The sequence below is a fragment of the Lacerta agilis genome, chromosome 3 (genome assembly GCF_009819535.1).
Source record: "Lacerta agilis isolate rLacAgi1 chromosome 3, rLacAgi1.pri, whole genome shotgun sequence".
Classification (NCBI taxonomy): Eukaryota; Metazoa; Chordata; class Lepidosauria; order Squamata; family Lacertidae; genus Lacerta; species Lacerta agilis.
Window position 1 is genome coordinate 116,467,962 of NC_046314.1, and position 13,029 is coordinate 116,480,990.

A 13,029-nucleotide genomic window follows, 5' to 3' on the forward strand; every position below is an offset into this window, starting at 1 on the left:
TGGGAGGAGGGCGCCATTTCATGCGCCACAGCGCCCTGTGTGCTTTCAGAGCCGCCGTGGCCTGGGAGCATCACAGAGCAAATAAACCAGAGGGTGAGGAGGCCTTTCCCCCCAATTCTCCAACCACTTTGCTCGGACTGCAGTCCTAGGATCACACTCTGCAGTCGGAGGCAGCAATGCCCATTGCTGGAAAGCACAGGAGGAGAGAGTGCTCTTGCGCACAGACGCTGCTTGCAGGTTTCCCACAGGGCCGGATTTAGGTTGGATGAGGCCCTCAGCTCCTGAAGGGAATGGGGCCCTTTCTATGTCCAGCTGTCTTTTGCCAACAACAAATTGTTTCTGTTTTTTTGTGCTGAATACATGTTGTATGGTCATTTATAGACCTAACAGGCAGGGCTGCCTTAAGCATATCTGGCGCCGTGGTGCAAAGATCCCTCAGGCGCCTCTCCCCCTTTCCCAGAGTTATCAACCTTTTCCCAAGCCTCTGCGGGAATCGCTGTGGGACTTTTGGTTTTAACTGGAAAAGTCTCAAAACCAGTTTAGCACTTGGAGTGGTGTCCAGCTACGCTTCCTTCTGCGTTCTCCTGCTTCTCCAGTGCTTTAGTAGAGTTTCTGTTCAAACTTCTAACCTCTTCTTCTTCCTGCGCAACGGTATGTGTGCCTTTCGTGCCAGCATGTCCGCTCATGAAACCATGAAAGCTCCAAACAACCTCACAATCGCTCTCCTCCCACCGAGGCTTGGGAAGGAAGCTGCACGCCCGCCAGCCATAGAGTTGGCGGGGCACAGCTTCCATCCTAAGCCTCTGCAGGGATTGCTCTCCTCCTGCGGAGGCTTGGTGGGCGAGCAGGGAAAGGGGTGGCCGCCGGCAAAGCTGCGCATTCTCCCACTCGCTGGGGTGCTCCTGAGAGACCAGCACCCTTGCTCAACGTGCCAGTAAGCCCAATAGGAAAGACGCCTCTGCTAACAGGTATCTAAAGCCTTTTGCACATGTTGCCACGCAGAATGTAGGCACCCTATATATAGAAAGGAGCAAATCAGTGATATTTTAGGGAGCAGGCGAGCAGGCAGGGCCCATGACTTACATCATAGGAGCCTACACAACACACAAACACTGTGGCTGTGTGTAGGTTTTATTTTATTCGTTTTTTTATGTACATCCAGTTGTTGTTTTTCCTTAAAAAAAAAATTTGCGGGCCCCCAAGAGAGTGGGGACCTAAGCTATAGCTTGTTTATAGAATCATAGAATCCTAGAGTTGGAAGAGACCCCAAGGGCCATCCAGTCCAACCCCCTGCCAAGCAGGAAACACCATCAAAGCATTCCTGACAGATGGCTGTCAAGCCTCCACTTAAAGACCTCCAAAGAAGGAGACTCCACCACACTCCTTGGCAGCAAATTCCACTGTCCAACAGCTCTCACTGTCAGGAAGTTCTTCCCAATGTTTAGGTGGAATCTTCTTTCTTGTAGTTTGAATCCATTGCCCCGTGTCCGCTTCTCTGGAGCAGCAGAAAACAACCTTTCTCCCTCCTCTATATGACATCCTTTGATATATTTGAACATGGCTATCATATCACCCCTTAACCTTCTCTTCTCCAGGCTAAACATACCCAGCTCCCTAAGCCGTTCCTCATAAGGCATCGTTTCCAGGCCTTGGACCATTTTGGTTGCCCTCTTCTGGCTTATATGTAAATCCAGCATTAGTTTCCCGCAATGGGTATCCCGTGGGAATGGGATGCTTGGCTGGATGGGTCGTTGGCCTGATCCGGCAGGGCTCTCCTTATGTTCTTAGGTTAGCCCTGCTCTCACAACGACGAGCTGGATTACTCTGGGAAGCAACAGCACCCCAACTGCTGTTCAGAATCAAACTGCCTCCGGCAGTGCAGCTCTCATGGCCAGCACTCCCACCCGGAAACCAATGTCCCCACTGTGGAAGGACGTGTGGATCCAGAATTGGCCTCCACAGTCACTTATGGACTGGATATTGGGGGGAGGCATTGACCATACGGCGAGAGGTAGCCATTGCTCTCCCCCACCAGTGGCGGCAAACGAGGGGCGGGATCTCTGCTTGAACATACGTTCTCCAAAGCTAGCCCAATCCCCGCACATTCTGGATAACCCTGCAGTTTCCCAGATCCCTGGCTGGGCGCTGGAAAGGATAAACGCCCAATGCCTGAGCCAAGGTCTCCCTACATCTGAATCTTAATAAAGTTGTGGCCAATGTTAATCCCATAGCATGTTACTTGGCTACAAGGGGAAGAAGAAGAAGAAGAAGAAGAAGAAGAAGAAGAAGAAGAAGAAGAAGAAGAAGAAGAAGAAGAAGAAGAAGAAGAAGATTTGATATCCCGCTTTATCACTACCCGAAGGAGTCTCAAAGCGGCTAACATTCTCCTTTCCCTTCCTCCCCCACAACAAACACTCTGTGAGGTGAGTGGGGCTGAGAGACTTCAGAGAAGTGTGACTAGCCCAAGGTCACCCAGCAGCCGCAGAGACTCGAACCCGGTTCACCAGATTACGAGTCTACCACTCTTAACCACTACACCACACTGGCTCTCACACTGGAGGAGGAGGAGGAGGAGGAGAAGGAGGAGGAGGAGGAGGAGGTAGCCTTCCCCCCACCCATGAATCTGTCTGAACCATATTTAAAGCCATCCCAATTGGTGACCATTGCCGCATCTTGTGGCAGTCAGTTCCACAGTTTAACTATGTGCCGTGTGAAGAAGGACTTCCTTTCGTCATCTTGAATCTCCTTCCATTCACAGCTTCATTGAGTGACCTCCTCATTGGCTTCTAGCATCATGAGAAAGGGAGAAAACCTTCTCTGTGCCACACTTTCTCCATGCAGAATTTCACCTCACTATAATCGTGGAAGTGGGGCCTGTTTGTCACTCCCATGTAAGCCTCTCCTTCACAACTGACAGTGACATTCCCAGGTGGAGAATGTATTCTATTCAGTTCACAGTTACAAAACAAGAACCAAAGCAGTCCTGTCCTTTGAAATTTGCATTTCTCTGAATTTTGTGGTGTGATTCTGCAGCCGACAGAAATGCATCGAAGAGGGTTAAGTGTCCATACAGGTGCATATTCAGAAACGCATTCTATCCGCAGAAATGCCTTTGTGTATATCAGCCAAAATTCCCTTTGAAAAGGTGCACGAGAAATTCAGACTAAAATGCTTTTTCGCAAAAACAAGAATTCATAAAGTAATCCGAACTGAATTAAAGACGAGAAAAAGAGAAACTGAAATGAACTTTGGGAAATTGCACTTCTCCAAATCTGGCTGTGCAGTTCCCCAGCTAAAATTCATTATGCTTGCAGAAAGGGCTTTGCAAAAAAAAAATAGGATTCTCAGGTAAGACTGCCTTTAAAAAAATGTGCATATTAGGAGAAATTCTCAGTAAGGTGTTGGAGAATTTTCATGAGGACTTCTAAAAAAGAAGACGAAGAATTCGTAAACTAATATGGAGAATTGAACTTAAGAGTGGGAAAAATGAGAAACTGAGATCAACCGAAACTGACAGATTCCCCCCCCCCCCGCCCTCATGGCTCTTTTGTCCTTGTGGACCATGAATCAGCCCCTGGAGGGCATCACCTCAGGGCAGCTCTCCGTTGTAAAAACTAAGCTCTGGACTTCACTCTCCTCTCCCTGCTGCCTTCTTGCTGGTCCTTGACCTTTTCCTGCCCTCCTCTCTTCCAACCCCATCATAATTCCACCTAATCTCTCTCTCTTCACATTTGGTTTCAAATCCAGCCTCCCTCAGCTTCCCTGGATTAACCAACTTGAACAATTTGCATGCAAAGCTTGGGAAGTACCGGCAAGAGGGGCTCGAAGCAGCCCCAAGCGAAGAAAGGTGCCTTTTGCCCCCCCCCCCGGCTTCCCGTCGAGCTCAGTCTTGCCCGCACTGGCTGGCAGAGGCTCTCCGAGGGTTTCCCCCCGTCCTGCTTACTCTCCAGCCCTACCTGGATGTGCCCGGGACCAGACCTGCCCTTTGAATGAGCCGCCCACCTTTCCCATCACGGGAAATTCATGCAACCCATTCCTACCTTTCCAATCACTGGCGAGGAGAAGGCTTGTTATGGGGCAGTCCCAGCGAGACAAGGTGGCTGATGGGAAACTCCCCATGGGGTCCCCTTCATCATGCTGCCTGTCCTAAGAGATGGGTGGATGATGATGATAATTACTAACCCCCCCCCCAAAAAAAAATCTGGCTGTGTTTCCCCAGCCACTCTGGGTGGCTCCCAACAGAATATTAAATGCAGAATAAAACACCAAACATTAAAAACTTCCCTAAACAGGGCTGCCTTCAGGTATTTTCTAAATGTCAGGTAGTTGTTTATCTCTCTGACCCCTGATGGGAGGGTGTTCCACAGGGCGGGTGCCACCACCGAGAAGGCCCTCTGCCTGGTTCCCTATGACTTCACTTCTCGCAGGGAGGGAACCATAGAATCATAGAATCCTAGAGTTGGAAGAGACCCCAAGGGCCATCCAGTCCAACCCTCTGCCAAGCAGGAAACACCATCAAAGCATTCCTGACAGATGGCTGTCAAGCCTCCGCTTAAAGACCTCCAAAGAAGGAGACTCCACCACACTCCTTGGCAGCAAATTCCACTGTCGAACAGCTCTTACTGGCAGGAAGTTCTTCCTAATGTTTAGGTGGAATCTTCTTTCTTGTAGTTTGAATCCATTGCCCCGTGTCCGCTTCTCTGGAGCAGCAGAAATCAACCTTTCTCCCTCCTCTATATGGCATCCTTTGATATATTTGAACATGGCTATCATATCACCCCTTAACCTTCTCTTCTCCAGGCTAAACATACCCAGCTCCCTAAGCCGTTACTCATAAGGCATCGTTTCCAGACCAGAAGGCCCTCGGAGCTGGACCTTGGTGTCCGTGCTGAATGATTTATACCCTGCCCATCTGGCTGGGTTTCCCCAGCGACTCTGGCCAGCTTCCAACAAAAGAGTAAAAATACATTAAATATTAGATAGACTGCCTCTGGACCTGGAGGCCCCATAAGAAGAACCTGCTGGATCAGGCCAGCAGCCCATTTAGTCCAGCCTCCTGTTCTCACAGTGGCCAACCAAATGCCCATTATGAGAAAGCCACAAGTAGGATTGGAGCACAAGAATGCTCTCTCCTCCTGCAGTTTCCACAAACTGGTCTAAACTAAAATTGAAAAGCCCCAAACATGATACGCTTTTTTCATAGGGGAATTTGCTCCAGCCCCCTTGATCATTTCAGTTGTCCTTCTCTGCACTGGGATATTGCAGATAACGATTAAGATTTAGATCCCAACAGTCTATAAAATAATTGCAAGGGAAATTACAGTTACAGGTGGGTAGCCGTGTTGGTCTGCCATAGTCGAAACAAAATAGAAAATTCCTTCCAGTAGCACCTTAGAGACCAACTGAGTTTGTTCTTGGTATGAGCTTTCGTGTGCATGCACACTTCTTCAGATCCCTTCAGAAAGGGAATTTACAGTCAGGGTAAATATACACACACTTTAATTAAACTCAAGACGATATCAAGTAACTTCCGTAAACAATCTAAAAACTAAAAAGGTCTAAAAGACAACAAGATGAAGGAATGGAGCCAAACTCTGCAGAATAGTTTTGTGATTTGTATCTCTCAAATATCACATTGTTCCGCTGATATGAGAGGCATCCTGTTGAGTTATTAGAGCAATTGGTTTGGAACTGGGAGCTGCCTTCAAACTTCTCTGTTTGTTATATCTGCACCCCACCCTTCCACCGAGGAGCTCAAGGTGCTGAGCACAGTTTTTCACCTCCCCCTTTCACCCCCCCCCCACAACAACCCTGTGAGGTAGGCAAGGCAGAGAGACAGTGGATGATGGTTCAAGGTCACCTGGCGAGCTTCACAGCTGAGTGGAAATTGGAACCCTGGTCTCTCCCATGTCTTACTCCAACACGCTCTCTAACCATTACATCAAACCGGCACTTAATAAAACCTCACTCCATTTTCTACTATTATTTTCTCATGGATTTCTATGAGATTTGACCATTGATATGAGTGACACACACACACACACACACACACACACCCACACACGGGAGGGAGCCAGAAGGAGAAGGAAGGAAGGAAGGAAGGAAGGAAGGAAGGAAGGAAGGAAGCCATGGAAGAAGACAGAAAGTATTCATCCAGTAGACAGACAGTAGGATTAGAAGCTGAAAGTCCAGGATTCAAATCCTGTCACAGCAACAGACTACTTAAATTTGCTGCCAATGTGCTTCCTGTGACCATTATGGGCTGTTTCATGTGTACAGGTGTTTGAATTAATTCTTCTAATCGTATAGTATATTTATATTTATGTATTGAAAAGTGATGCAAGCTGCTTGGAGAGCTTTGCGTAACATGCAAACATAAATACATTACGGTTCAAGTTTCTTGTATTAATTCACAAAGCCCTGGGGCAACTTAGGTCCAGGGTACTTCAGTTGAATTCTTCTGTCCCCACTTGGTCATTGAGGTCATCTGCAAGAGCATCATTGGTCATCCCCCAAGTTGCTGGGGCTCATTTGACAACCAGAAGCTTAGCCTTTGGTGTCATTGGCCCTGTCCTCTGGAACTCTCTGCCACTGGCAATTCACCAGGCACCTTCTGCGTCGAGTTTTTAAAAGCCTGCTGTAAACTTTTGTATGTTTGTATTGTTTTTGTATTGTACTGCCTGCAATTAAGAACACATTTGTCCACAACTGTTGTTTGAGGTCTGTTTTTAACTTTTATATGGATGCCATTGCACGGTTTTTATGTTTTCATTTCTGTAAACTGCTTCGGTTTATTTTTTTTATGATGCAGCAGTATACAGCTATTCTTATAAATAAATAAATAAATAAATAAATAAATGCAACTATCAAGACTAAATAATAATAATCAATGCTGAACAAGACAATGTCACTCAAATGCAATTTATGAGATAATTCCAGCACAACCTTGCAGTGGGGGGGGGGAATTGACCTCTTGGTCATAGAATCATAGAATTGGAGGGTTGGAGGGGACCCCAAGGGTCATCTAGTCCCACCCCCTGCAGTTCAGGAATCACAGCTAAAGCATCTCTAACATATGGCCCCCACCCAACCTTGGTTTGAAAACCTCCAACAAAGGAGAGTCGACCACCTTCCACTGTCGAACGGCACTGGTACTGGCACATTTTCCATCACTAAAACCACTGGGAAGGTTGCAATTTTTCCAAAGACATTGTGTGCCAAAACTGCAATAGGAATTGAGTCTTGGACCGAGTTTTCCAACTGATCCAGTCCTTGTAACCTCTGGAATTGGCCTCTGTTTTCCATGGAGCTACACTTGGCAACTAGTGCAGCTTAACAAATAATAATAATAATAATAATAATAATAATAATAATAATAATACCCCGCCTATCTGGCTGGGTTTCCCCAGCCACTCTGGACGGCTCCCAACGGTATATTAAAAACAGGATAAAACATTAAACATCAAACATTAAAAACTTCCCCAGCCAGCTCAAGGGATCCTGCACAGCCTCTTCTGCAACAAGTGCCCTGGTTCTTTCTTGCCAGGGCCTGGAACCTAGAACAGTCAGAGAGGCCTTTTCTCTAAAGGAGTCCAGCTCCTGTTTACATTCTGTAGCAAGCAACGGTGCCAATCCTCCAAGTGCCCCGGGATGTGAGAAGGCCACTGCCAGAGGGTTTGGGGACTCTTTCTGTTCTTGTGACTTAGAATTATAGGATTGTGGAGTTGGAAGGGACCTCCGAGGGTCATCTAGTCCAACCCTCTGCAATGCAGGAATCTCAGCTAAAGGATCCATGATAGAGGGCCATCCAATCTCTGCTTAGAAGCCTCCAAGGAAGGAGAGTCCACCACCTTCTGAAAAGTCTGTTCCCCTGTCGAACAGCTTTTACCATCAGAAAGTTCTTCCCAGCTTAGTTGAAATCTCCTTTCTTGCACTTTGAATCTACTGGTTGGAGTCCTACCCTCTGGAGCAGCAGAAAACAAGCTTGCTCCATCTTCAGATATTTGGCTAACATGTTTGTGGAGCGCTGTTCCCAGGAAAGCTCCACTGGTCCTTTCATTATATATCTTTAGGTGCCAGGCAAAAACATTCCTCTTCGCCCAGGCCTTTAACGATATATGTCCTTTGGAACTGGGGGTGGGAGGCAGGGTATTGCTTTTGTTTGTTATCATGCTATATATATATTTTTTCTGTTGTTATATTACAAACTGCCCTGTGACCTTTGGCTGAAGGGTGGTATAGAAATTTAATAAAAAAAATAAATATTTCAGAGAAGATAAAAAAGCTGTCCTTTTTCGGGACACCTGCACTGAGCAACCTGTTTCGGTTTTGCTGCTGCTATTGATTCAATTGCATTTGTTTATTTCTTTGTTTTATTAATACCCTTTTAAGGCATACAGTAAGTATTGCCAACCAGCAACAGCAGTCGGTGCCCTCTCTCAAAAGGGTGTTCTGAACGCAAATGAAAAGGAAAAGCTGTAGAAAGTTGTTGGTTTTTTAAGTGAAATAATTCAGAGGGAAAGTACCAAAAAAAACAAAAACAAAAAACCTCCAAACCAGGAAGAGGGGGTGTGCACCATATTTCAAGGAGACTCTGCAGGGAAGAGCTTTTAAGAGCTCGGGATTTGAGAAGCAATTTGGAAGCGTTGCAACAGGCTTCAAGGCTGTCTGGCCTCTGGGGGTCTTTGGCCAGAATTCCAGGGCAGCGGCATAAATCAGGAATTAATCTGATTGCAAGCAAGAGTTAGGAGCTTAAACTGATCTCTTCCTCTGCGCGTCAAACTGCGCCCAATTGCATTCGTTTGTCCTTAAAAACGCTCTATTTGTAGCTGGCTTAATGCGTCGTAAACAGAGGAACATAATTTCTCCTTTTAAAAAGCGTCAAAGGAAAGCCTTGTCCCCATTAAGAAGAGAGAAATGTCAGAAGGGTCAAAGCGGAATGCCTGTGCAGTTTACTCAACAAGCAACAGGATTCTATGTTTACTCCAAAGTTCAGTGTGACTTACTCCTAAGTAAAAAGTGCACAGAACTGAAGATGAACTACATCGTGCACAGCTAAACATTTAGTCTTTGGAATACAGCTGACATTTCTGACTTTATTGTACGGAGGCAAGAGAAAATATTGAGGTGCAATTTCGAAATTAATACATTTCTGCCTACAGAAGGGTCCTTTTCTCATTTCCCCCATAGAATATCTAATATTGTGCTAATGAACTTTGGGATAATTCACGGGGGTTTTTTGCCTACCCACCTCAGATCACATGACTTAGCCCATGGGGGTGGGGGCACTTTGAGTTTAACGAGGAAACAACAAATAGACCCAAGCGTAAACTTCAAGGATGGTAGAGGTTTGGGACCAAAAAAGGCTTGGGATCTAATTTCTCCACCTTCTGACATGGGTTCCCTTCTCTGCCCACCTCAAATCTCCATCTGTAAAATGGGAAGGAGCCCTGGAGCGCCAAGCGTCTTCGTTTGCACGCAAAAAGGGTAAGGGAAAAAAACATTGGATTATTATTGAAAGCCTGGCAGGTCAGGAGGCCACGATTACGTCAAAGTGAGTCCCATTGGGCTCCATGGCGTTTACTCCTTCCTTGGGGTGCTTCAAACTGCAGACTGAAATGAAAAGATGCTCTTAAAGATCTGAGGCTGTTGCCTCGCTCTTGCAGAGGATCTTCCGAAGCTTAGTGGAAAGGAGGGTGGCTGGCAAAGAAGATCCCCAACTACTGTACGGTATAGGACTTCTCTGGCCAAGGAAAACCCCCTTCCATTTGCAACGCTGCCCACTCGCAGGAATCCTGCGCATTGCAGACACGGCGAGCCCTCCCCCCCCCCCCTCGCCGCCGCCTTGGCTTCCTCTGTGTTTTTATTCACATGTTTGGAAACTGGCAAAATGACAGGCTGGGTGTTCCCCATAAACAACCCACGAGCCCTGAATCCACGAGCTCGCCTCTTTCTTCTGGGAACAGCGGAGCAGCAACGGAGACATCCTTTTTTTTTCCTTTACTCCAGAGAAGCAGGAAGAAAAACAAGCTTCGTGAACCTCAGTCGCTTCCTGCATAGTAGGGTAGGTGGGGAGGGGGAGCCTTCCTCTTGCTAAGCCCACGCACCCACCCCAAAAACACCCCTCTTGAGGGCAGGTAGATAAACTCAGCTCACGCCTTTTAAATCGCCTGCATCACACAACAGCGTCGGCTCTCTCCCTACAGGGATTAGGAAGCGGTCACGCACAGATGGCAAGGGGGAGGGGTCCGGAAAGTGCTTTCTAACTCTTGCAGGCCGCGATCCGGTGCGCCTACTCGAGAGTAGACCCCCGCGGAATGCAGCTGGGCTTGCTTCTGAGGGACCATGCGTGAGATTGCACAGTGAATGGATCTGAGAAGGACCTCGGCCGCTGCCTTATGACAGTCAGAGACCATTGGTTCATCCAACACAATACTGTCGACACTGGCTGGCAGCAGCTCCCCAGGGTGTCTGCCAAGGATCTGCCTGGAGATGCCACCGGGGACTGAACCTGGCTGGGACCTTCTACAAGCAAAGCAGCTGCTCTGCCTCTGAGCTAGCGACTGCCTTCCTCATTCCGCGCAGAAGACATTTTTATGGCCCAGGCTATGCATTTTTACTAAGAATTAAGTCCCACTACATTGGCGGGAGATAACTCTTCCTAGTAAATGAAATATAACTACCCGCAGCCCAATAACGCACCCTACGGCAAGTTTACTCAGAAGTAACTTCCACTGTGCCCAACAGCATTTTTTTACTCTTTGGTAAGCATGCTTTGGAAAACAGTGGGGTCAATAATGCGATAAATTCGTCCAAGCGGTGCCTCTGAGTTCACTGGGAACTTGGAGCCTCCCCCAGTTCCGCTCGCTTAGCACCCTAAACAGCCCCCCATCCCATAACCGACAGCCGACGCCCGCCCTCTCCCCCCCCCAACTCAGCAAAAGATCGTTCAGCTACAGCTTCTACCCAGACAGACAGACACACACACCAACGACCCTCCACGAGAAATTCCGGAGATCACAGTCGCGCCTCCAAACCCAACCAATAATCTGGTTTGGTTATCTTAAATGGGGAGGGGGGGAGAGACAAGAGAGGAGGGGTCTGCTGGAAGACCCTTTGTCTTCATTGTTCCTCCGCGCTTTTGTATGCATTTCACGCTCCCTGCCTCCAGACCTCTCCGCGCCCCTCGCCACTTTTTCTATATAAGCCTACTTTGGGGGGGGGGGGTCAGTTAAAAAAATAAACCAGCCCCCACACACACACACACTTTTCCAGAAACAGGTTTGCTTTAGGTCTGGGGGGGACGGTGTTGCTGTTTTTTTAAATGGAGATTTTTCTTCCGGGCGCTGCTGAGAACGTGCCATCTCCTGCGCACATCCCACCCCAGGACTACTTTGAGGTGGGGGGGGGGGGAGAGAGAGAGAAGAAGAAGAAGGCGAAGGAGAAAAAAAAACGGGTGGACTGGGAGCGGGGCGTGAGCCGTGTACTGAGCTTGGATGGTGATGGAGAGACAGCGATAATATAGCTGGAATGGGGGCGTTGTGTGTCTATTGGAGAGTAAAGTCATAAGGGGGAGGGAACCCCCCCCCCGCCCTCGCAAGAAAGAAAACCACTCGGAGCTCAGCGAAAGGTTTCCGAAGCCCGTTCTTCCAAACAAGTTGCCCAACTCCTCTCCAAACCGGCGTCTCCCTCACCAAAGTGGAAAAGCGGTTCTGAAACGTAGCAGGCGCGGGGAGAGGCAGGTCCGGCCCCAGAGGGGAAACTGAGGACAAACTATACAGGTGGAATGTGGCGGCGGGGGGGGGGGAGGCACGCACGCACACTTTCTGGGGACAGTCCTTCTCCATCCCCACCCACCCCCTCCGGGCCAATAGCCGGGGCTTCGTGCAGCCTCCGGCGGCGGCGGCGATGGGCGCGCGGCGAGGCCGCCTTACCGATGGTGGTGATGACGGTGATGGCGAAGTAGAAGGAGCCGGCGAACTTCCACTGGACGCCGGCCTTGTGGGGCTTGAGCCTGAGGACCACCCCTTCGAGCTCGCAGTAGTTGGCCTCGGACAGGTTGTACTTGCTCTTCAGCTCCAGCTGCTTCTCCTCCAGCGCCGTCCGGTCGGCCGTCTCCGCCTCGGACTCCAGCGCGTCGAAGACGGCGGCGCCCACCAGCAGGTAGGTGAAGGTGCAGATGATCAGCGCCAGCGTCCGCACGTTCTGCCGCTTCATGGTCCCGCCGGGCTGGGGCTGCCGGACGCCGGGGAGCCGGGAGCGGAGGGCGCTTCTGCTGCTGCTGCTGCTACAGGAGATGGAGAAGATGGAGAGGAGACGCAAGAAGCGGCCGTTGCCTGGCTCATGGCTGCTGCTCCGGCGCCTGCCTGCTGCCTGCTGCTGCTGCTGCTGAGGCTCCCGCGGCAGCTGGGCTGGCCAAGGCGACGGCTGCTCCGGGAAGGCGGGCGGGCGGGCGGGCGGGCGGGCGGGCAGCACCCGCCGCCCAGGCTCCCCGGGGGGAGGGAGAGCGCGCCGGAGGGCGGAGGGAGGCGCGGAGCTGTCCCTTCAGCACCACCTCCAGGAGAGCCCGGGCCACGCCGCCTGGGCGGCCTTATAGGGGAGGGAGGGAGGGGTGCGGTGGGGAGGGGAGGGGAGGGGAGGGGAGGGAGAGGGAGAGAGGGAAACCCCCCCCCGGGAAGAAGACCCCCGGGCCCGCACGCTCCCCGCAAGGTGAGTTTGGATACCAGGGGTGCTGTTCCTTTGCCCCCTCCCCGGATTTTGCTAGCTTGGGAGGGTTGGGAGAGTGATCCAGTCCAAGCCTCTGCGGTGCAGGGACCTCCGGGAAAGGGTCCTTGAGAAATAGCTCTGTGTTTACAAACCTCCGGGGAATTATAGAATTATGGGGTAGGGGGTTGGAAGGGACACCAAGAGTCTACTAGTCCAACCGCCTGTGGCGAAGCGAAAGAATCCTCTAGAGGCGGCCACACAAACTCTGTTTTAAAAGCCTCTGTGTTGCAGAATCATGCAACTGTACAGGTGGAAGGGAGCCCA

General features: G+C 49.7%; 1 protein-coding gene across 1 annotated transcript in view; it reads right to left on the reverse strand.

Annotated features, from left to right (window-relative positions):
* The window catches only part of KCNK3 (potassium two pore domain channel subfamily K member 3), a 92,424-nt gene extending 80,057 nt beyond the window's left edge, over nucleotides 1-12,367 (reverse strand). Inside the window, exon 1 of the mRNA XM_033145228.1 lies at nucleotides 11,934-12,367. Coding sequence (XP_033001119.1) covers nucleotides 11,934-12,216 — 283 coding nt within the window. The 5' untranslated portion in view covers nucleotides 12,217-12,367. The remainder of the gene's footprint in view (nucleotides 1-11,933) is intronic.
* Between the last annotated feature and the right edge of the window lie 662 nt (nucleotides 12,368-13,029).